Source organism: Erpetoichthys calabaricus, chromosome 3 (genome assembly GCF_900747795.2).
Source record: "Erpetoichthys calabaricus chromosome 3, fErpCal1.3, whole genome shotgun sequence".
NCBI lineage: Eukaryota > Metazoa > Chordata > Cladistia > Polypteriformes > Polypteridae > Erpetoichthys > Erpetoichthys calabaricus.
Genome location: NC_041396.2, coordinates 184,766,350 through 184,791,403, shown reverse-complemented (window position 1 = coordinate 184,791,403; position 25,054 = coordinate 184,766,350). Strand labels below are relative to the sequence as shown.

Sequence of the window (25,054 nt, the reverse complement as noted above, 5' to 3'; positions counted from 1 at the left end):
ATGGGCCTTCTTCACGGAACAACTAATAGGTAACAACCTACAGATATTCTGCAGCAATTGAAGTAAACTAGCCGACCCGCGGCATATGCCGCATAATTATTTATTGATGGTTGAACACTTCCTGAAAGACACAGTTGGCCAAATGGGGTGGGTTTGAGGATACGACTGAGTGAACGAAAAGATGGAACTCTGGAGAGAGCAACATACAATTGTCCGTGACTGAAAACTGGTTTTGGCAGATACAGGCATATCTTTTTGAAAGTTTGGCCCTGTGCCTTATTAATTGTCATTGCAAAGGCTAATCTAACAGGAAATTGTCTGCATGTAAAAGTAAAAGGCAAATTTGAATCTGATGGGGTCAGGGAAATCCGGGGAATAAGGACAGTTTGTGAGGTAGCAGTTGTGATAGTTTTACACTCCAGTACATTGTGGTGAATGCTGGTAACAGTCAGTCTAGTGCCATTACAGAGACTTCTTGCTGGCATGAGGTTTCTGAGAAGCACGATGACTGAACCAATTTTAATTTTGAGTTTATGCGGAGGCATGCCAGTGGGAGTAAGACTGCTAAGAAATTCTTCGGGGAATGAAGGACGTTCTCGGAAGTGAATGATGATAGTAGCTGGAAGTATTTGGGACATTGCCACAATTTCTGCCTCGCCACCATAAACTGTGGAAGTATTCATGTAGTCAGCGTATTGTTGAGCAGACTGTATGACTATGCTTCCGTGACTAAGAACAACGGACAGCATGTCGCCGAAGTTATCGCAATGTTGGCAAACAAAGGTTACAGCCATGTTGCGAAGTTCAAGAGCAACAGTTTCGTCGATGACATTTTCCCAGAAATATCCGACTGATAGAAAGAAACAGTTACCTGATGCTGGAATTTGTATAACCTTGAAAGAAGAGTTGTTTCCATGAAATAAATGTGAAGCGGTGGCCATGTTAGGAAAATGAACAGTCAACGTGGCTCAGTGGTGCATGTGGACTGTAGCACAGACCAAAGCGACTCAGGATGTGTTTGGTGAGGAGTTGGGGGTGGGCACATGAGCAGGCAGTGTTCATGCCTCGAGAGTGATGGTGGACGCAGGAGGAGGGTTAGAGTTGGCGGGCGGGCCTCTGTCATGTGTATCCCATGATGTGGGAGGAGGGTTAGAGTTGGCGGGCGGGGCTCTGTCGTGCATACCCCATGCGCACTGCCTGCTCATACCTCAAGAGCGAGGGTGGACACAGGAGGAGGGTTAGAGTTGGCGGGCGGGGCTCTGTCGTGCGTACCCCATGGTCGGGCGACTTGGTCGATTATATACTGTATATAGATTACGCCTTTCAAGTTGAAGCAAATAATTTGTACAGGTGTCCCTACTACTGCCGATTTCTAAACATCCCTCTGTCTGTCTTAAAGAAGATTTAGGACACACTGAGTTACTACACCCTCTGAAGTACTACTTGGACAATATTACAGTGATAATGATAAGAAAATGGCAATTAAATAAAATAAGATTGAGCATTATTACCCTTAGAAGTGTATATAGTCATGGGCAAAAGTTTTGAGAATGACACAAGTATTGGTTTTCACAAAGTTTGCTGCTTCAGTGTTTTTAGATCTTTTTGTCAGATGTTTCTATGGTATACTGAAGTATAATTACAAGCATTTTATAAGTTTCAAAGGCTTTTATTGACAATTACGATTATGCAATATTTGAGTGTTGACCCTTCTTTTTCAAGACCTCTGCAATTTGCCCTGGCATACTGTCAATCAACTTCTGGGCCAAATCCTGATTGATGGTAGCCCATTCTTGCATAATCAATGCTTGGAGTTTGTCAAAATTTGTGGCTTTTTGTTTGTCCGCCCACCTCTTGAGGATTGCCCACAAGTTCTCAATGGGATTAAGGTCTGGGGAGTTTCCTGGCCATGGAGCCAAACTTTCGATGTTTTATTCCCTGAGCCACATAGTTATCGCTTTTGCCTTATGGCACGGTACTACATCATGCTGGAAAAGGCATTGTTCATCACCAAACTGTTCTTGGATGGTTAGGAGAAGTTGCCCTTGGATACCTTTTGCTACCATTCTTTATTCATGGCTGTGTTCTTAGACAAAACTGTGAGTGAGCCCACTCCCTTGGCTGAGAAGTAACCCCTTACATGAATGGTCTCAGGATGCTTTACTGTTGGCATGACACAGGACTGATGGTAGAGCTCAACTTTTCTTCTCTAGACAATCTTTTTTCCGGATGCCCCAAACAATCGGAAAGGGGATTCATCAGAGAAAATTACTTTATCACAAGCCTCAGCAGTCCAATCCCTGTACCTTTTGCAGAATATCAGTATGTCCCTGATGTTTTTCTTGGACAGAAGTGGCTTCTTTACTGCCCTTCTTGACACCAGGCCATCCCCCAAAAGTCTTCGCCTCACTGTGCGTGCACATGCACTCACACCTGCCTGCTGCCATTTCTGAGCAACCTCTGCACTGGTGGTGCTTCGATCCCGTAGCTGAATCAAATTTAGGAGATGATTCTGGCACTTGGTGGACTTTCTTGGGTGCCCTGAAGCCTTCTTCACAACAATTGAACCTATTCTAACTCAATCAGCATGACAGAGTGATCTCCAGCCTTGTTCTCGTCAACACTCTCATCTGTGTTAACAAGAGGATCACTGAAATGATGCCAGCCAGTACCTTTGTTGGCAGGGCTGAAACACAGTGGAAATGGGTTTTTTGGGATTAAGTTAATTTTCATGGCAAAGAGGGACTTTGGAATTAATTGCAATTGATTTGATCACTCTTCATAACATTCTGGAGTATATGCAAATTGCCATCATAAAAACTGAAAGAGCAAATTTTGTGAAACTTAATATTCATGTCATTCTCAAAACTTGGACATGACTGTAGGCCTTCCATTAAGAGAAATTATCAAAAAAAAATCTAATTGTTACTGAGTGTGGTGTCCTACACAATACAATGGCAATTGGAAACTGGACGAAACTCTGATATGAAGAAATTTGGTAGACCCAAAATCACTCCCCAATCAGAAGACAAGTTTCTGAGGATCACCAGCTTGTGTGACAGGTGCCTCACAGCACAATAGCTTCAAGATCAGCTTCAAGCACAGCTTAACAGTGGTAAAAAAAAAGCAAGTCTCAGTATCTACTGTGAAGAGGAGAGGGTCTGCAATATAGCAAAGCTGTAAAAACAAAAGTTGATCTGATTCTGGGTGTTGGGTGAAGAAGCATGGTAGGCACTAAGGCAATGCGGGGTGTTAGAGGCAACATTCTTCACCATGATAAACTACAGCAAAGGAAAAATGTTCTGCAGTACATTTATTTTACATTTCTTTACTTGCACACATAAACTATCATTTACTCACATAAGTAAAAATGTAATACTGAGCATGTCTTGAATAAACATATATATTTTAAAGAATACTGACTAATTGATTAGTTGTTTAAAACTACAATACATCAACCACCCATGGGAGATTCAATACAGTGCATATATGGTCTTCTGACAGTGATGGCTTGCTGTTAAAGAGTAAAGCACTAAAAATTGGATTTAATGAGCACACACTTTTAGAGTCCTGACTGGACATTAAGTAGGCAAACAGTTTTCTCAATCAATGAAAATACATACTGTTGGTATTTTTGTATTAAAAAATAATTAGTGGAACCTGACTGAAAAATGTAGTTGACTCTACAGTAAATTCTACAATTGCAATTGACAAATTTCTCAACTGCATAAAGATCCTTTTCAAATACAATGTTAAAAAAGCAAGCAATTTAAAAAAAACAGTAATTATTAAAAAGATAAAACATTTAAATGTCTGCAGATACCAAAAATATGTAGAGTAACCTTTAAAGTACTATGTATAATTTTAAAGTCTGATTAGTTATTATTTAAACCAATTAGTACTGGTGTGTACAAACAAAACCTCCAATGCCTGTTTTGTAGCAGCAGAATGAAAACTGAATGAAAACACCACATGAATATTATCAGGCATACAAAGCCAAATGTCAATGTAAAAATGCTTTTCTAAAATATTTTATAATCAATGTAATGCAAATTGAATGTAAACCATAAACTGTGAATTGGCACAGTTAAAATTGCTGGAGGTTGACAGAATCTTGCTGCCAGTCCACATGCTCATGTGTGCTTCCTCCAAGGATTGCAAGGTTCTGCCATAACACAAGTGTGTGCTATTAGGTTAAATGGAAAGTTTCAGTTTGACTGGAAGTGTGGTGCATTCAAGAACAACCTTTCCTACTTCGTGTAAAAGTTAGATTTAAAAAATACTAAATGGAAAAGCCATTTGTTAATTTTCAATTTGATTTACTACATATTTTCAAAATGATGTGATGTGATTTACTTTTGTAAATTATAAAGTATACAATTGTCATTCCTAAAACCAATGATCATTGCAAACATCAACAATATGTTTGCTATATATTAAGAGCTATAAACTGCTCTAAAATACTGTATTAATAATATATGCCAGAGAATCAGCTTGCTATCATGAATGTAATATTGAAATGCCAATCTGAAGGATCAAACTCCAATTACACAAAAAGGAAGTCTCAAACAATCTTCTGTTATTTGGTCAAGGTAGAGTACAAACTTATATACTTTTGAATATATTTAAGAGTTTTCTTTTTCTTTTTGCATTTGCTGAATCCGTGGGTTCTGACACCATTCTGGCGCAACTGACATTTGTATGTGAATGTGTGGACCAGAAGTGACATCATTAGTTCATGTATGTGGCATTTTTCAGATAGCAGGATTATAAAATGAATATATATCATTGTCAAATTTTAAACGTTATCATAATCGATACTTCTATGCAATATTTGTGGTATGTCATGGCTATGTTGTCTTCCGAGACTCTGTCAGCTTTTGTTCTATGGAACATTAATGTGTATCCCAACAGGGATACCATTCATAAAATTACTATTCTTTTAACTTATGGTTATAACAAAAATGGACACTGAAGCGAATTCATCTGCAAGAAATTATAAAAAGCGGCTGTTGTGAAAATATAAATTTACCACCTATAAAGATACCTTACCTGCATTCACCAAGTATACCGTATGTTGAGTTTTATTACATCATAGGTCTCACTATGTGTTAGCAGTGTGTATCCTAAGCTGTGGATAATTTTGCCTTGGTGGGTTTAATTAGAGCATTATAAATGTTACAATGGATATTGCATTTGTCTTTAATACACATACCTGTAACTGCATTACATGTTCATCAGATAAAACATTAGTGACAAACTAAAGCAGTATGCAACCGTAGTGATAGAACAGGATATAGTGATGGGCTACTATGATAATTTTACCTTCATTTTCATCAGCAGCACCATCAAGCTGTGGTATTGACATATTGGCAAAAAGAGAACTATTCCCACTCCATTCCATTTCCTCTTCAGAGAACTCATTCTCATCATCACTTGAACTTTCGTTAACATTCTTATAGGATGACCTGTAAATGAAAGCAAAATTAAATTATTCTAACTTGGAACCCAAGGTACTACTATAAGTTTACTTACATTATATTAGTTTTTAAATGCATGTAAAATTAAGCAGAATAAAAAACAAAATGTTTTTGATATGATAATTAGGACAGGTGTTTCAAGTTGACTTCACTAGTATTTATGACTAATTCTGACCAATAGGCAGAGTTACAGATGTCAGTGCTGCAGCATCATCACAGGGTTCAAATCCTGGCTTTGTCTGGTCTCCAACTATGTGAATATTACATGATCTCCTCCTGCCTGCATAGGTTTTCTGATTTACTCGCCATATCCCAAAGATGTCAATAGCACCTAGACTTGTGACCCTTACCCGGAACTGGAAAATGAAAACAATCAATGGATGGATATTATTATTAGTATGCTATTGGTGACATGGGAAAATGTGTAGGCTTTTGCTTCAGGTTTGCTCTGATGCCCATAGACACCACTGAAGAAAACACAAGTCCCCCCTGCCCTAACATTTATATATAATGCTTTACTTAATGGTTGGAGTGGTGGCTCTGAATCTAGGAATCTGTGGCAGTAATTGGAAAGTTGCCAGTCTGAATCCCAGAAACACCAGAGGTGACTCTACTCCATTGGGCCCTTGAGCAAGGCCCTTAACCTGCAATTGCTTCATCCTGGGTATGATATTAACCTGCATCCAGCCCTGCAATCATGTCTTCCAACTTGCACGGAAAAACTCGGGGTCTGGTGGCAGGATTAGCAACCCAGCCACAGTTTAAAAAAAAAAAAAAAAAAAACCCTGACACTGTTCCAGTGTGGTGCTGAGGCGTCACCCATTGTAAGGCTGCACTCGAGGAGTTTGTTCATTGTGTGGTGGGTGCGGGAATGTGCTGTAATCAGTACATGCTCCCAACCTATCTATCTCTTTACTTAATAAGTTTCTAGCGAAAATAAATTTATGTTAAAAAAAAAGTCTGGTCTTGATGCAGACAATCTTAATTTTTGGGCTCTCTCACTTACCTTTTCTGTCAAAAGTTCTTGAGCATGTTGTAGCTAGAGGTGGGCGGTATGACCAAAATTCTATATCACGGTATTTTTCTAAATTCTGCCGGTTTCACGGTATTAGACGGTATTTTTTTCCCCATGCATGAGTGGATGTTAACCACATTTTCCACTGCAATTACTGCAGTAGACTAGCTAAGAATAACCTATTAGAATGTTATGAGAATTGTACATAGTACAAAAAGACATTTTAATGCACACACAAGTATTAATCCAGGTTTGCATGGCCCCATAAAGTGATAGTTTTCAAGGGGGTGGCACTAAAGAGAAGGAATCACATTGCATGACAGATGCAGTGAAAATATAGAACCTTTAATTGAACAAATTTTGCAAAAGCTTAAACTATGATTTTGACAACATATTTTCAACCATCCAAAGAGGCATTTAGACTTAGTAAAATATCCAGAGGTGTTTGTCAAAAGTTGGATTGCACTGAACACGTCTTAGAAAAGGAATAAATAGTAAATATTTTTTGTAAACCAACTACACTTTCTGTTAATGTTAACAATCTCTGTCCACTGACACGTTAAAGTGACTTTTTAAACAATTTTACCATCATTAAACTGCATAATATTTAAACTAATAAATAATAACAATAAAATACATAATAGTATTACTGATAGTTGCACCATTACTTCAAGGCTTCAAGCCCAGGTGCATTACACAGTATTCACCAAATTAAAATAAAATAAAACAAGTGCAATCTTGGTGATGACAATGTCATGACATCTTACCAACTGTACCATCATTTAGGCAAACTGCATTAATATGGACCTTGCTTCAAGCTAAGCTATATACATAAATAATAAAAACTGCAACTTGCATTTATAATGCTGTTTGTGGTATAGCCCTATGGAAGCACATTAGGGCCACTGTGAAGAAAAAAAAATATGGACACAGAAGAAAAAAACAAACTATATGTCGAGAATAAATTCGACATGTTGACTATGTCAAGATTAAAGTCGACATTTCCATTTTATTCTCAGTTTATTTTATAATTAAAGTAGAATGTTGTAAACTAAACTTCATCCGAAAATCAATGTTTAATTTACTAGATTTTCTCAAACCCCGTCACAAGTTAATGCAGCACATCAAATACTTTGTGTTAATCACCACACGCTAAACGTCTTTGTGAAATTAAAACTAGTTATTAACTTAGCCGACGGAGTGTTCAGACCTTTAAAAATATCTTCGTTATACATGTTTAATTATGCCATCCATTCAGAGTTGTGCCCATCTCTGAACGAGTCGATAGCACATCGCAGAATGAATACAAGCAAAACATACACTAGCAAGTACAAAAACAAGTACAACTTGGCTTGCAGTATTATCCAGTAGTATAGAAACAGTATTTACACATCTGACCTTTTAAAACTAAAGTATCTCCAGGCGACGGATGTGACTCCATTTTTTCGGCAAAAGTTCTTCTGTTCATCACATGTTCAACTTTACTTTTAGTTCAGTTTCAGAATGCTGTCTATTTTCACCGCGCAGAATACCTATGCTACCGCCCACTATTTGGTGGTGTAGCAGTGAAAAAGAGCCCTAGTGCAACAAATCTGTGTTTAGCGGTGTAGCAGTGAAAAAGGTCCCCATTTAAACAGTTTCCCGCTGCGCCACGTTCCGAACGTCGTTTAGGCAATTTAAACCGGTGTTGTGGTATAAGAAAAATCCATATCATAAAAAAAATAAAAAACGGTTTTCGGTATGAACCGGTATACCGCCCAGCACTAGTTGTATCCTTCCCAGCTCACCAATTAGTTAATTTCTAATAAATACATGGAACCCATTCCTGTTTTCAAAGCACAGCACAGCTGTGAGAACTGCCCTGCTTCGAGTAACCAATGATTTGCTTACGCCAGCAGACTCTGGACACACCAGCATATTAATTTTGTTAGACCTCAGTCCAGCTTTTGACACTGTCCAGAATGGAGACCTTTCTGGGTATCTCTGGCACTGCTCTCCAGTGGTTTAAGTGTTATCTGACTGATAGGCAAGAGTTTGTTAGTGTTGGAAACAACATGTCCACTTCAGTGTCAGTCACACAAGGAGCTCCTCAGGGATGTGTCCTTGGTTCTCTGCTCTTCTGCATGTATATGCTTCCCCTTGGCCATATTATTCGTAGCTTTGGACTGAGTTATCATTTTTACTTTCTTGTATATGAAGAATAGGGAAAGTATTGTAATCGTCCAAAAATTCGATGTTGAGATTTTGATGAATTACAACGTTTTAGACCTCCCTGACTTTATCATATACAAAGTACAGGGAAAGTATTGGAATCCTCCAAAAATTCCAACATTTTAGGCCTTCCTGAGTCTGAAAATACAATTTTTGGAAATATGTCAGTGTGACACTTTCACTAGGTCAACCGAATTTTGCATACAAATATTAGGTACAAAACGGTAGATTTCTATCAACTTTTCGTCTATTTCTGGTAACCGCAAGTAGTATGTTACCTTTCATTCATGCAGTCCAATTTATTCAACTTTACTTTTATAATAATTGTTTAATATATTATTAATTTGATTTGTTGTTGATGGTTCTTTAATGTACATAACTTAAAAATATAATATATATTGTCTTGTGGTTTACTCCTCAAACACCCATCCCCATATCTTAGTATACAACAAAGTCTAGGGGAGACCACTTCCAATTTATTATGCAGATAATACTCAACTCTATTTCAATGTTAAAAGCAAAACTTCCTCAGTGAAATTAAAACCCGAATGGAGCATAACTCTTGTGAGATATGGCCGGCTATTTATCCCGGCCAATACCCCCAGGCTGCCAGATGGAGCCCTCCTTGCAGCATGGAGGTACCCCGAATGCCAGCAGGGAATTATGGACAGTGGACTTTTAATGCACAGCCCTGCTGGATACCACGGGGGCCGTCAGGAGTCACTGCAGGGAGGCCCAGGGATTGTTATTGGCACCATAACCCCGAAGTGCGTCTTAATCACAGCGACACAAGGAATGACGTGCTTCTGGGGTGAAGAAAAAGGATTTTTATCTGACCCGGAAATGCCCCATGTCACGTGGACAGAGAAGGCGAAACGCTTCCAGGTCAAGGACTATAAAAGGACGATGGGAAATCCCAGACGCTGAGCTGAGTTGGGAGGCAGGGTGGCGAAGGGAGGTGGACACAAACATTAGGATTGTTTTTGGTGCTAATTGTAAAATACTTCAGAAAAAATATATAAGTGATTTAGTTTCCTGTACTTTTGCATGAATAGCAGTTCATACTGCAGCTTTTAATTTACTTTCACCAGTGGTTTTGGGAGTTAACCAAACTGTACAGAAACAACAGCACTGTATTAGTGATATTTCAGTTCTGATATTAATTGTAGTTTACATTTTTGTTTTTATTTTGTTCTAGTTTTCAGTGGAGTCAACCATTTTTATTTTTATTTAGTTCTGCGTTTAAAATTTTAGTTTTTATTTTATTTAGTTCTTTTTCTGTTGCAAGACCACAAATGCTGGCCTACACATATTTCAATGCAAGTTACGTTTCAGTCAACAAAATACACTCACAGTTCATAATGCCATTAAACAACAACATTTATTTATATAGCACATTTTCATACAAATGATGTAGCTCAAAGTGCTTTACATGATGAAGAAAGAGAAAATAAACAAAATAAATAAGAAAATAAAATTACGGAACACTAATTAACATAGAATAAAAGTAAGGTCCAATGGCCAGGAAGGAGAGAAAAAACAAAAAAAAAACTCCAGAAGGCTGGAGAAAAAAAATAAAATCTGCAGGGGTTCCGCCCAGCCCCCTCTAGGCTCCTCTAAACATAGCTTGACTATCAATGATTAAACAGATTAAGTGGCCTAATGACTACAGTCAGCAAGATCAAATGTTCAAAAGATAGTCACACAGTGAAAATATTTGCTCGAAGAATGCCTGTAATGCAGGTGCACAGACAAGGTCCTCAGCCACCAGCGCCAGCAGACTGTATGTTAAAGATTTCTGCTGCCAGTACTGAAGCTGGTGAGGCACTGACTCCTTCAGAGTCAGATTTACGAGTAGCTTATTGACTAGTCAACTGGCAGCATGCACATTGACTACTGGATATATTTCATATCTCATCAGCATTCTTTACACACACATAGGTAAGGCACATATTTGGCTAAGAAAGAACGTTACATTTATAGCGGAGAGAGAGAGCAGAGAGAGCGCATTTGTTCCACACCCTCCATGTGTTCTAAATTTGCCGTTGCAATTGCTCAATTTATATTCATTCAATACAAATGAAAGTATAGAGTGGTGAACAAAAAATATGGATTTTAATTTTGACCTTAATTGAAATATTTAGTTAATTTTTAAAAGCTTTTAATTCTGATGCTTTAATCAATTTTAATACAGACTTCAATAAAAGGATAACAAGAAAAACAAAAGAACATTTTATTTAAAGTCAAAATTTAATTTTTAAATATTGGATTTTTTTTTTCTTAGTCTGATGCCACTTTTTATAAAATTGAAAACCGTTTATGGTCTTACCTTTATTTGTAAATGAAGTCCATGTGCCTATCCTTCTCCTTGAAAATCTCCATCACTTTCTTGTACAAGTCCTCCTTATTTTCCTTTAGTTTTAAAAGTCTTAATCTTCCATTTTGGCAGTCAGTTGGATACACAGACCGCTGCAGCGCACTTGACTTTCTGATATCGCTAACTTATTGGCGCCTAGAGCCTCTGTGTAGAAGACGCAGCAACGAGCACCTGTTGGGCTCACATCGGCCCCGTTCTAGGCGGCACTGTACTGTCTGCCTCGCCTTGTGCCTTTTCACTGTGTTTTATGGCCGATCAAGCAAGACTAGATATGTCACACACATTCATTAAAGATATGAGCCAGTCTGTGAAAAGTCAGGGTGTATAATAAATGTGTATGCAAACATTATATTTGTGACATACAACTGCATACATCAACTCAGTGTGTGAGGAAGAGTGCAGTCCGAGGTAAGGTGAGGCTCGTTGGTGCCGCATCTCGTGTTTCTCCCCTGTATTTGAACATGAAATACGCAAATTCGACGATTTTGACTATAAAAATGATTAAAATGATTGGAGTCCTGCAGAAAACAAATTTATAGCACAGTCCAGTTGACAAATTTATTTTATGTTATCATTATTAGTTTTTTTTACTTTTCATGATGGACCCTGACCGCAAGTGCAGTCATGGTGCCAGAGAAGTGCTGGACTTCCACTAAGTACTGATCCAGCTGGTCCTGCACTGAAACTCAGACTCTTTTCTTCTTCTCGCATGCTATACTTGCTTTTATTATCATCTGCGCTGTAATTAAAGTATTTCCACACGTTACTTTCTCGCTTTCTACCCACAAACATCTGTGCAAAACTCGCCATCGTCAATCACACGCGCTTACTGCTTCAACCCGACCAGCCAAATGTGCTCAACAAACAAACAACGGTCTTTTAGGGAAGTTTCGCCACGTGACTATAGTAAGCCCAAGTTACGAGATCACCGCATAGTAAACATCACAACATAACTGAACGCTCAGGGTGACCTACAAACAACCCCTCTGCACGACTGAACGAAAATGCTATTGCTGTTTTGTTTTTACTCAATGTTCGCTCTTGTTTTAGATCAATCACATATCAATAATTTTTATTTTTATTTAGTTTCTCTGTTTGCTTTAATTTCAGTTCTTGTAAAATGAAAAAAATATTTTTAGTTCTAGTTTTTGTTTTCGTTATGAAAATATAACTGCATTGTATATCCTATTTATTATCTTATTACTTTAGATGCATTGTTAATTCTGTCAAGAATAATTTTATTTAATACTGTCACATTCCCCTAACTAACCTGTTGCAATTTTTGAATATTATTCCATTGTTCTGCTCCTTGCATTGAAAAATATTTTGCAATGGCACTCAAGCTTGGGTGCATTTCTTGGCCATGTATGATGTGTTCAATGCAAATACTGATGTATTTGTCTGCACCCAGATAACCAACATTTATTTAATCACTATAGCATATTTCAAATGGATACAACTCCTTTTGACAAAAAGTCCACTATATATTAGATATTTTCCAGTACTTTTTAAGATGGAAGATGATGAATACTTCCTAGTCCTAATGCATTTCTCCACTATTTTTTCCCCAAACTTTTAGAGAAACAGATGCATTATGATGGACAAACACATGTACAAATGTGAACAAACTGGTTTCTGGTTCCCTTTAACTTGCAATGCATTGTTAACTGACAAAGCCAAAGGTTCTGAATACAACAAGTAAAAAAAAAAATAAATAAATAAAAAAAATCATGTTTAAACCCACTGCTCTCATTTTTGACAATGTTTTATTATTTTTTGGGAAATTATATAAGGGCAAAATATTTTCTTTTTTCATTTTTATTTAACTTCTTCATTATAACACGGGGCGGAACGGTGGCGCAGTGGGTAGCGCTGCTGCCTCGCAGTTGGGAGACCTGGGGACCTAGGCTTGCTTTCCGGGTCCTCCCTGCGTGGAGTTTGCATGTTCTCCCCGTGTCTGCGTGGGTTTCCTCCCACAGTCCAAAGACATGCAGGTTAGGTGGACTGGCGATTCTAAATTGGCCCTAGTGTGTGCTTGGTGTGTGTCCTGCGGTGGGTTGGCACCCTGCCTGGGATTGGTTACAGCCTTGTGCCCTGTGTTGGCTGGGATTGGCTCCATCAGACCCCCGTGACCCTGTGTTCAGATTCAGCGGGTTGGAAAATGGATGGATGGATTATAACACAGTAGAATTTCACCATTATATTTTTTTCATATTTTGTAGGCACACAAAATACTGATGAAAAATGCATAAAATGAAGGAAATATTGTCTATTTAAAATGGAAGATTCTACCTAATTTGCAAAAATTTGAAAACTTTCATAAAAACCTACTACAGTAGGTAAACAATAAGTTGTTTTCAACAACAGCAGGTCTACCTTTGCTGTGCAAACAAATCAATACCTTATTAAGGGATAATAATAATTCTTTACATTTATATAGCGCTTTACTCACTACTCAAAGCTGTTTTTCATTTCAATCACCACTAAAGTGTAGCATCCACCTGGATGATGAGACTGAAGCCATTTTTGCACCAGTATGCTCACCACACATTAGCTGTTAAGTGGTGAAGTGGTGTGAAAGAGACGGCCAATTAGAGACAGTGGGTGATTAGGGGAACAAAATGACTAAGCCATGGAGGACAATTTAGCTTGGACATTGGGATACATCCTGCTCTTTACGAAAGATGCCCAGGGATCTTTTATGACCACAGAGAGTCAGAACCTCTCATCTGAAGGACGGCAACATTTTTACAGCACAGTGTCCCCGTCAATGCACTAGGGCATTGGGATCAACATTCAGACCACAGGGTAAGCACCCGCCCTACCAACACCTCTTCCAGCAGCAACCCAGGCTTTTTCTAGATGGTCTCCCATCCAAGTACTGGCTGGGCCTGAACATGTTTAGCTTCAAGTGGATGACCTCTTCTGAAGTGCATATGTATAGCTGCCATAAAAGATGCAAAAAGGCCTTTATTTATAAATCACTTATATTTAAATAATGACAAAGTGGAAACTTTCCACTTTCTTATTGTTTAGTTTTAGGGCTGTTTTAAAAAAAAACAATCATGTAGTTACCTGCATTTTGAGTTGTGATCTGGGATATCACTGTCCCACCGCTGTGACATTACTAAGCTAAGCTCAGCTTCTTGTCGCTCCAGTTCAGGTTCTGCTTCCTCATCATCACTGTTCTGTACATGGCTACTGAATCCAGATGCCTGATGCTGAGAAAGCACTCTTGATGTATCTGCCTGGTACCCATCATCTGCCAAACCAGCTAGTAAATGCACCAAAGAATGATCCTGACTGTTCTCTGAATTGAAGGAAAACCAGAGATATTAATTTAAATATACCTATATATATCTATTTAATGTTTATTATAAAATAACTGTAATTATTTCATGTATTGCTTAAGTTATTAAAATGAGTTATCATAAGTTTGTTGCAGCAACATGAAAGCAGTAAAAGTTATCAAAAAGCTTATTAGATAACTGTTAACTATTTAAAAAAGTGTTTCTATTCACAGTATTTATTCACATAGCTTTTTCCTAAGAATTTTAGCACTATTGTATCAATTTGTGGTAAAGTAAATGTCAAATAATTATGGCATTATGAGAACCCCCTACCATTATTCAAATAAATGCAAGCCAACATCATTTGGAATAAACATATCAAATTATTAATACTAGAAATGTATGGATATTTAAACTCACAGTTCTTGGAATACAGAAGGTTGCTCATATTAATGAAGAACTAGTACAGCAACAGGAAAGTGCAGTATGTAGATTAAACGAAGACCCCACAAATAAATGCTCTGTCCTCTTAAATGGCCAGACAGATTAATCCTGATGTCAGAGCCTGAATACAACAAACTCCACACTGTATGTTCTGAATCTCCTCAGTATATGTATGAGTACTTCTATAAAAGGCTCTATAACAGTGTGGCCGGAAAACATTCAGGTATCATACAACATAGCACATTTAAGAGGAAAGTCCTGTCCAAGCTACATTTGACAGATACTCTATGATCTCTGGGCACAAGAGTAAGCACACACTTTAATTTGTAAGCAGTAACTCATACTTTATTAGCTATAAAAGCAGGTGAATATTTTCTTATATAATATGCTACTGTGGGTGTCCGTTTGTCTGACCAGGATTTTAAATCACCTATAGCTTGCAAACCGTTTGACCTATTGACCTGAAATGTGGTACATATATACTACATGACATCTACTATCTGCTTTTGGGGTGATGATTTTTATTCCTCTTTTTATTTTTATTTTATTGTAGAATCAACTCTCAGCAGTGTCCAGCAGGGCGGCCATGCGGTGCATGTGTACGGGCGCCGTTCTTATTCCCTACCACCTTTGCCATCACTTCCTCTACTTCTTCATATCTTAAATAATTTTTGAGGCAGATTGAACACTTAAGTGCCAGCTTATGTGAAAAATTAAGGAAAACTTACTAAGTAATTGCAAGACAAACACTGACTTGATCAGTTTTAATGCGAAAAGATGCCAACGAAAAGAGAAGTGGGCTGCTAGGGTGGAAAAAAGAAGAGCTGGCAGATTGAACACTTAAGTGCCAGCTTATGTGAAAAATTAAGGAAATCTTACTAAGTAATTACAACAAACACTGACTTGATCAGTTTTAACGCGAAAAGATGCCGACGAAAAGAGAAGAAGCGGGCTGTTAGGGTGGAGAAAAGAAGAGCTGCTTAGGAAGCAGCAAGCGCATCAACCTCTGAGCAAACGAATGCTAAATGTACAGAGAAAGAGGATGAAAACTATGTCAAGTATATTCACTGCACATTATCGTGCAGTGCACCGTTACTAGTATCAAATAATTACTTATCATTCTCATACATCAGTTTTAAACCAGTGGTTCTCAACTTTTGATATGTATGGAGTTTTGGGGTGGTGCATGAAGAAACACAAAAAAATTGGGACCGGCATGTGCAAGAAAAGGTGGGGCAGAAGATGGGGGGTGAGAGAAAGAGAGAAGCTGCTGCAGTTGTAGTTACACCTCATGAAGTAAAAAATTCTGTTTTCAAGGCAACAAAAAGCTTTACATATTAACAGTTATCTTTTAAAGAAATTGGTTTAGTAATTAAAAAAATACTAACTTGTGCTTGCATTGAGGTCACAAAGAAGTGACCAATCAGCTGTCAGATCATTTTAATGTGTAGTGTTGTGCATTTGAATGAGGGAGTCAAAGGATGGCCAGATTAAACACCATTTAATAAACTACCATAAATAGCTCTAAATGAAGAGAGGCTTCACATTCACCCTGTGATAAATATCTGAAGAAATATCACTTTTAGATTTACCTAATAAAAATTCAGCACTTAACAATTTCATACCAAATAAAAAATAGTGGCAGTTTCAAAGCATTTCAAATACTGGGTGTGCTTTTTTTTATATAACTAAATTGACTTCAGGTTTGTTATTTGTTTCACAAAAACACCTGGAGTTGAGTTGGCCATACCAAAATGCCAATTTCTTCCTCACGAATCATTCTTTACTATACTATACTGACTAGACTATTTAGGATCATTGGCATACTACTGGAATCAAGTGTCTCGTTCAAGTTTAACTCAAAAGAGTGAGGACCTGATGTTATGGCCTAGAGTATTTTACTGTGACCAAAATGTGCATTTCCTCAGTGGTGCAAGTGACGTCATTTCCATTTCCATCTCCATCATACATGACAGTGGGGATACAATTATTTTGGTAGTATAAGTCTTACATTTTTAAACCCAGCCACAGGGGATGCACAAACCAGTGTGTGTCTTCATGCCGGTCCCAAGCCCGGATAAATGGGGAGGGTTACGTCAGGAAGGGCATTCGGTATACAATTTTGCCAAATCAATATGCGGACAACAATACAAATTTCCATACCAGATCGGTTGAGCCCCGGGTTAACAACGACCACCACCAGTACTGTTAGCCAACAGGGTGCTGCCGGAAAGTGGGCTACTGTTGGCCGAAGAAGAAGAGGGAGGAGACGTGTCCGGAAGGCAGGAGGAGAGGAGGAGGAAGGTAAAGAGAGTGGAACTAAGGGTAGGAACTTTGAATGTTGGCAGAATGACTGGTAAGGAGAGAGAGTTAGCAGATATGATGGAGAGAAGGAAGGTTGATATATCGTTCGTGCAAGAGATTAAATGGAAGGGAAGTAAGGCCAAGTGGATCGGAGATGGATTCAAATTGTTCTATCATGGTGTGGATAGGAGAAGAAATGGAGAAGGGGTTATTCTGAAGGAACAGTATATATTGTAAAGAGTGTTTTGGAGTTGAAAAGAGTGTCAGACAGAGTAATGATCATGAAGCTGGAAACTGGAGGTGTGGTGATGAATGTTGTTAGTGCATATGTCCCACAAGTTGGATGTGCAATGGATGAGAAAGATTTTTGGAGTTGGATGAAGTGATGAACAGTGTACCCAAGGGACAGAAAGTGGTGAATGGTGCAGATTTCAATGGACATGTTGGTGAAGGGAACAGAGGAAACGAGGAGGAGATGGGTAGGTACGGTGTCAAAGAGAGGAATGAAGAAGGTCAGAGGATAGTGGATTTTGCCAAAAGGATGGACATGGCTGTGGTGAATACGTATTTTAAGAAAAGGATGGAACATAGGGTTACGTACAAGAGTGGAGGAAGATGCACACAGGTAGATTACATATATGCAGAAGAGTCAATCTGAAGGAGATTGAAGACTGCAAAGTGGTGACAGGCAGTCCCTGGGTTACGTACGAGATAGGGACTGTAGGTTTGTACTTAAGTTGAATTTGTATGCAAGTCGGAACAGGTACATTATTTTAATAAATGCTATTGTTGACTGACTGTAACCAAGTGCTCTGCCAATGAATGATTGAGTTTCACCTCTCTCTGACCTTTTTATTATTTCTACTTTATTTTCAATGGTGATGGTTTTTCTCTTCTTTACTGTAGCACCAGCACTTGCATCAGATTTGTGTTTCAGAGACATTGTTGAAGGGTGAAGACAAAAAGTTAAGATGAGCTCTTCTGCACAGCATTGTACACGTTATCACAGCAGGAAGGCACCCATTAACACGTCTGATGTACTGACAAGAGACAACTTCCTGCTATGTGCGTAACAGTACAAGCAGGCTTGCTATTGAGAATGAATGGGGGCAGCAAGGGGCGGTTCATCACCAGCCCACCTCACAGTCACCTCCACTACAGTATGCTGCCTGCAGTGTCCGCCCACCGAGAACGAACACGGTGCGGCCAAAGGCGAGTAGTGAATCGCCCAACCCCAATTCAACAGACAGCCATTCGAGGCACACTACAATTCTACCCCCGCCACCCCGTATAGCCACAACCGGGTCACCGCTTGCAGCGTTACCAGCCGTGTGTGCTAGGCAGGCAGTGAAATGACCCCCTCCGCTCCATCCAGCCTGCGTCCAGTCAGGAGCAGTAGCTGCGGCAGCATAGTGGGCGGGCAGCGAACCATCGTCCTGCACACGAGCGATAGCTATGGCCCCAGTGACTATGGGACCACGGGTCACCGCTTGCCACCCGAGGGACACTACACTGCGAGAGCAGCGAAATTGCCCCCCCTCCAGCCACCGCTTGCAGCATCCCCAGGCCGAAGATGACGGAGCGGCAGTTACTGAGGCGCATGTGTCGCAGCTGCATCCCCGTTCGTAAGTCGTAGGTCAGATGTCCATAACCTGGGGACTACCTGTAGTTAAGCAGCATAGGATAGTGGTCTATAGGATGACGTTGGAGATCAAGAAGAGGAAGAGAGTGAGGACAGACTCAAGGATCAAATGATCAAGTTGAAAAAAGGAAGACTTCAAGGTTGAGTTTAGGGAGAATGTGAGACAGGCACTGAGTGGTAGTGAAGAATTACCAGACAGATGGGAAACTACAGCAGATGTAGTAATGGTGACAGCAAGAAGGGTGCTTGGCGTGACATCTGGACAGCGGAAGGAGGAAAAGGAAACCTGGTGGTGGAATGAGGAGATACAGGAGAGTATACAGAGGAAGAGGATGGCAAAGAAGAAGAGATACAGAAAGTAGACAAGAGTACAAGGAGATAAGGCGTAAGGTGAAGAGAGAGGTGGCGAAGGCTAAAGAAAAAGCATATGATGAGTTGTATGAGAGGTTGGACACTAAAGTGGGAGAAAAGGACCTGTACCGATTGGCTACACAGAGGGACCGAGCTGGGAAAGATGTGCAGCAGGTTAGGGTAATAAAGTATAAAGATGGAAACGTACTCACAAGTGAGTAGAGTGTGTTGAGCAGATGGAAAGAGTACTTTGAAAGGCTTATGAATGAAGAGAACGGAGAGAGAAGAGGTTGGATGATGTGGAGATAGTGAATCAGGAAGTGCAACGGATTACCAAGAAGGAAGTAAGGACAGCTACGGAGAGGATGAAGAATGGAAAAGCCATTGGTCCAGATGACATACCTATGGAAGCATGGAGGTGTTCAGGAGAGATGGCAGTGGAGTTTTTAACCAGATTGTTTAATGGAATCTTGGAAAGTGACAGGATGCCTGAGGAGTGGAGAAGGAGTGTACTAGTGCCGATATTTAAGAATAAAGGGGATGTGCAGGACTGTAGTAACTACAGGGGGATAAAATTGATGAGCCACAGCATGAAGTTATGGGAAAGAGTAGTGGAAGCTCGGTTAAGAAGTGAGGTGATGATTAGTGAGCAGCAGTATGGTTTCATGCCAAGAAAGAGCACCACAGATGCAATGTTTGTTCTGAGGGTGTTGATGGAGAAGTATAGAGAAGGCCAAAAGGAGTTGCATTGCGTCTTTGTGGACCCGGAAAAAGCATATGACAGGGTGCCTCGAGAGGAGTTGTGGTATTGTATGATGAAGTTGGGAGTGGCAGAGAAGTATGTAAGAGTTGTACAGGATATGCACGAGGGAAGTGTGACTATGAGCAACAGATGCATTCAAGGTGGAGGTAAGATTACATGAGGGATCGGCTCTGAGCCCTTTCTTATTTGCAATGGTGATGGACAGGTTGACAGACGAGATTAGACAGGAGTCCACGTGGACTATGATGAGTTAAAGATACTAATATTTGCATTGGGTGTGACAAGGATGGACAGGATTAGAAATTAGTACATTAGAGGGTCACCTCAAGTTGGACGGTTGGGAGACAAAGTCAGAGAGGCGAAATTGCATTGGTTTGGACGTGTGCAGAGGAGAGATGCTGAGTATATTGGGAGAAGGATGCTAAGGATAGAGCTGCCAGGCAAGAGAAAAAGAGGAAGGCCTAAGAGAAGGTGTATGGATGTGGTGAGAGAGGACATGCAGGTGATGGGTGTAACAGAACAAGATGCAGAGGTCAGAAAGGTATGGAAGTAGATGATCCGCTGTGGCGACCCCTAAACGGAGCAGCCGAAAGAAGAAGAAAGACAATCTTACATTTTTAACAAATATGGCAATTATTTGTTGTTATCAAGGTGATGAATTTTAGACTCATCTGCCTGAAGAATATTTCTAAACTGTCTCAATATACTGTCTTAAAGAATACTGATAGATGAATTTTAGAAGTTTTTTTCAGACTAATGATTGCTTAAACAATTATAAAGTAGGAATCTTCTGAAAATGTGTCCTGGTATTTGGCTTTCACTTGTTAACTAAACGGCTGATTGATATCAGTGTCTGTTACAGCTGCTGTATTGATGTTCTCTTCATTTTTCCAATAAGCTAATTCTTATTAATCTTTTTATTCTCCCTGAATACATTTCACTGAACCACTGTAGATGTTGAAATAGCCTCCCACAAAGTTGCCAGATCAACTGACTACACTCATTTATTTAAAAGCCAACTAAATAACCATCTGTTTAAGAAGATACTTAACTTCCACTCACTAGCATTCTCAATATCTCTGTCTTAGTTTTCTCCCTCTGAACTGTCATGGTTTAGACAGTGTTTTATCCTTGGCTCATTTAATATTTCTGTTATCTTTTAATTATGATTTTATAAATATTGATTTTGTTTTTTTTCCTTATTGTGTTGTATTCTTTAATGAACATTTTTATTTATAATTTTGCATTTATGAATGCTTGTTTATGGTGTTTTGTCCTTTAAATTAGATTTCTTGTGCATGGAGAGCCCTGTGAGGCCAGGCAACCTAATGCTGAAGCTGGGGAACCAACTGCCCCAGTGCTATTTAAAAAAAAAAAAAGTTGATGAAATTGCAGTTTTGGTAATGAGAATTATTCCATATTATTTTGATAGTGCTCCTTGTTGATTTTGAGATATTCTGGATTTTGGTGGCACCAATTAGTGTTTAGTGATTACTGGATTTGTTTGCTTTTAGGTGTTGCCTTTTAGGCAAAACCTACTTTTTACTCTTGTTTCTTTCATGTTACTTGAATTTTTTTTTTTTTTAAATATAGAGGGGTATTATGGTTTTCCTCTCTTCATTTTTAACTTTTGGTATGTAAATGACTGAGCCTCATTTTTGTGTCTGTGTAGGTTTGACAACTGGATTTTAAGTTGGGCTTGAGCTACCTCTGGTGAGTCCTACTCTGGGAAGCCAAACCTATTTAAGAAATGTATAAGAAATTTTAAGTACAGTTAGTCATAAATCCTCTAAAAACCAACAAGAACACATCAACCAATGCCATTTTTACATCAATTGAGTTGGAATCTGCTCTCAGTGAAAGATATTGTGCCACCATGACATTGTAAACTGTAGTTAAAAAGTGTCTTTTTAATGTTATCTACTAACACATGTAACTGAATTATATTATCATTGTTGTTTTTGCATATGGCTCACTGTTACAAAAATATTTAACAAAGAAAAATGTGACAAGTGACTCAAAAACCTAAAATATGCCATCTTTTAAATTAGGTAACCAAGTTCCCAAATGCACCTGAATTTTACAGCATGTATACATTTCCTACCTTGATTAATTAGGAAAAAATCATACCCACCAAAAACAGGAGATTGAATAAGTCTTTGTGACAAAGGCTGAAAGGTTTGACTGCACTCCAGCAAATTTAAAATGGCTTCTTCATCTACAACGGCAAGTTCACTGTTGTCAGCACTCCTTCGATTAATTGCTACAAAAAAAAACAAAAAAAAAAAACACAAAAGAGCTATAAACATATGGACAAGATGGCATACTGTAACAAAGTACATATTGTATGCAAGAAAACTGAGGACTTTTAAATTTTACATAAATAAACTTGTTCAGCATGCTATCAGTCTGAAGTCCCAAATAAAGTTGTGTTAACCAAACTGTGCCAATAACAATGTTTATTTAGCCTTTTGGTGTTCACTATAAGTGCTGAAAGTGCTTTTATTTTCCCTTCAAATATTCCATTTATGATGGAAGTGTATCTTATTCATCCTGTTTCGGATAATTAAATCTCAATTATTCTTCACTTGTACTAATTAGATACGCCATAATATAGGTCAAATCTTGTTATAGCGAATACCAAAGTAACAAAATCAGAATAATGAATATTTTTGAGGACCTATATATTTATATTTTGTTCATATAAAATTATGTTAAATAAATTTCGTTTTAATGAAATGTAAATTTTGGTATAACGGAAGTTTGTTTGTTTTTTTTTTTTTTTACCAAAAATGGCCACCAAAGATAATTATGTGATGCAAAAAATACTTAATGCCGTGCCTACACTTTCCGCGCCCAGTCTCAGGAACCCTGCAACAAGCTGTCTCGAAGAAAAAGACAAAACTGTTGAGAAATTTCATCCTGCTTCAGGTCCCATCTTCAGATTAGAAGAAAACCAGCGGCTAGGAATCACCGCTGTGGCGGATGCGGTCTTGAGAAGAAAGATCAGGAGAATATGAGGAAGAACATGTTAAATGTTCTAAACATTGTGTGACAAGCACATTACACAGTAAGCCTGATCCTGCAGAGGTCAACCAATTACTTTGGCCTTGCTTTACTGTTTACCAGACACAGCGGAGCAGCTACAGAGCTGTCCATTCTCTAATAATATTAGAGATGGTGAGCCCGGTCACAATATTATGCATATTTTTCCCGTAATCATTATAATGAAATTTCCATTATAATTAAATATTTTTATCCCTTTATAACGGGATTCCACCTGTAATAAGCATACTGAACTGCACAAATGTGTTTCTGTTATTAGTGCTTCTGAATTATGTTTTTTGTCACCCCATTCTTAAGGACGAACTTAGAAATAACATACAAACTGCAGACATTTTAAAAGTAAGCAAATATTGTTATTTTGCACAGTGAATTTTATGTTGTGCCACTAAAATCACATCTGTGTAATAATGCAGATCTGAAAGAATAACAGTAAATTGCTCACCTGGTTGGTTGCCTTTGTGAACCTCAACTAGATTTGCTGGAGTGCACTGGAGAGCTTCTGGAGTCAGCAGGTCTGAATGCAGAGAAAGGTCAACTGGAAAGATATCAGTGTCTTCGTTTTCATCCAGGGACTCTGTTAAGGACCTGTTTATGTACACACGTATTGGTGAATAACCTACTTAACATTCTAAGTGAGCTATATACAGGGTGAGGCAGAAAGGACGGACGTCTTTCAAATGGCTAGAACTCACCACTAGGTGGAGTGACAGATGTGCGGTAGGTGGTGTTAGGTTCGCGAAGTCTTAGCATTATTTTCTTTTTAGTTGAAGCCATGGATGATAGAACACTGCGTTTTTGTGTACGACTGTTTTGTCAAGAACAACCAATCTATTACCGCAGTTCAGCGTGAGTTTCGTTGCCATTTCAATATCCACAGAAATAAAGCTGTTCCCGCTCGTAACACTATCCTACGTTGGGTTAAAGCACTTTGTACACGAGGAACACTAATGAACAAAAGACCACCGGGGGCTACACGAACGGCACATACCCCTGAAAATGTGGAAAAGTGTATGACTAGCCCTGCTGCGCAGTCCAAGTCGATCTGCTCGGATGCATTCTTCTGAACATGGCCTCAGTAATCGTTCAGAGTGCTATATCGAGATGATAAACAACTTATTTTTATCTGAATTACGACGAAAATGTATTCCCATCCGGCGTGTGTGGTTTCAACAGGATGGGGCGACAGCCCACACAGCTAGAGCATCAATGGATGTTATTCGCCCTCTCTTCCCTGGTCACCTCATTTCCAAGGTTTGGTGACATTCATTGGCCTCCTCGGTCCCCTGACTTATCCATGTGTGATTATTTCTTGTGGGGTCACCTCAAGGCACATGTATGCGAGCATATGCCCCGTACATTGGAGGAACTGAAGGAAGCCATTTGCTTGGAAGTCACCCAAATCGACAGAGCGATGTTGAAAAGAGTGGAGGCCAACTTCCATGAATGCCTTCAGAAATGCATCAGTGATAACGGACACCACATGGGAGATGTTGTTTTCCACACTTGATTTTGTCAAATGCTATTTCAATATGAACTCAAATCTTTCAATAAATTTCTTTGTAAGAAAAAATTAACAATTTTGTGATTTTGTAAAAAACGTCCGCCCTTTCTGCCTCACCCTGTACATATCTTTGTAATTCATATAAACCCTTTAAGTCAAATTAGAAAACAAAGTTCTATAAAACAGCTGAACCTTGCAATTTAGAAACAGTATGACACGACATATGAAATATTACTCTTCATTGTCACCATTCTTGACATGTTCAGTCATGATGATGCCAGATACTATGAAAGGTGTCAGTGAGAAAATGAGTGTATGAGGTGAGCAACCTACAGAAAACCAAGCACTATTCATAGAGGCTGAGAAAAGTTTATAAAAACTAAAAGACATGAAGAACTCAAGGTAGAAAAGTATGACTTACTGATCAATATAAAGCATATAGCCGGTCTACTAAAAAGTGTGCCTAACATGAAGCATATGGCCTGTGTACTAAAAAGTGTGCCTAAGATGACACCTGTGGATACACCTGGGTATATCTATAGCGTCTCCAGAAATGTACAAAAAACTTCTCCCATTTATCACATCCTGTCCATGGTTGTTCATTTGCTCC

At 38.8% G+C, this 25,054-nt stretch overlaps 1 protein-coding gene across 1 annotated transcript in view; it reads right to left on the bottom strand.

Annotated features, from left to right (window-relative positions):
• The window catches only part of rev3l (REV3 like, DNA directed polymerase zeta catalytic subunit), a 334,113-nt gene that overhangs the window by 82,371 nt on the left and 226,688 nt on the right, over positions 1-25,054 (bottom strand). The window contains exons 9-12 of the mRNA XM_028797593.2: positions 23,386-23,528; positions 22,012-22,140; positions 14,159-14,393; positions 5,326-5,468 (exon numbers count right to left, since the gene is read on the bottom strand). Of these exons, the coding sequence (XP_028653426.2) occupies positions 5,326-5,468; positions 14,159-14,393; positions 22,012-22,140; positions 23,386-23,528 (650 nt within the window). The remainder of the gene's footprint in view (positions 1-5,325; positions 5,469-14,158; positions 14,394-22,011; positions 22,141-23,385; positions 23,529-25,054) is intronic.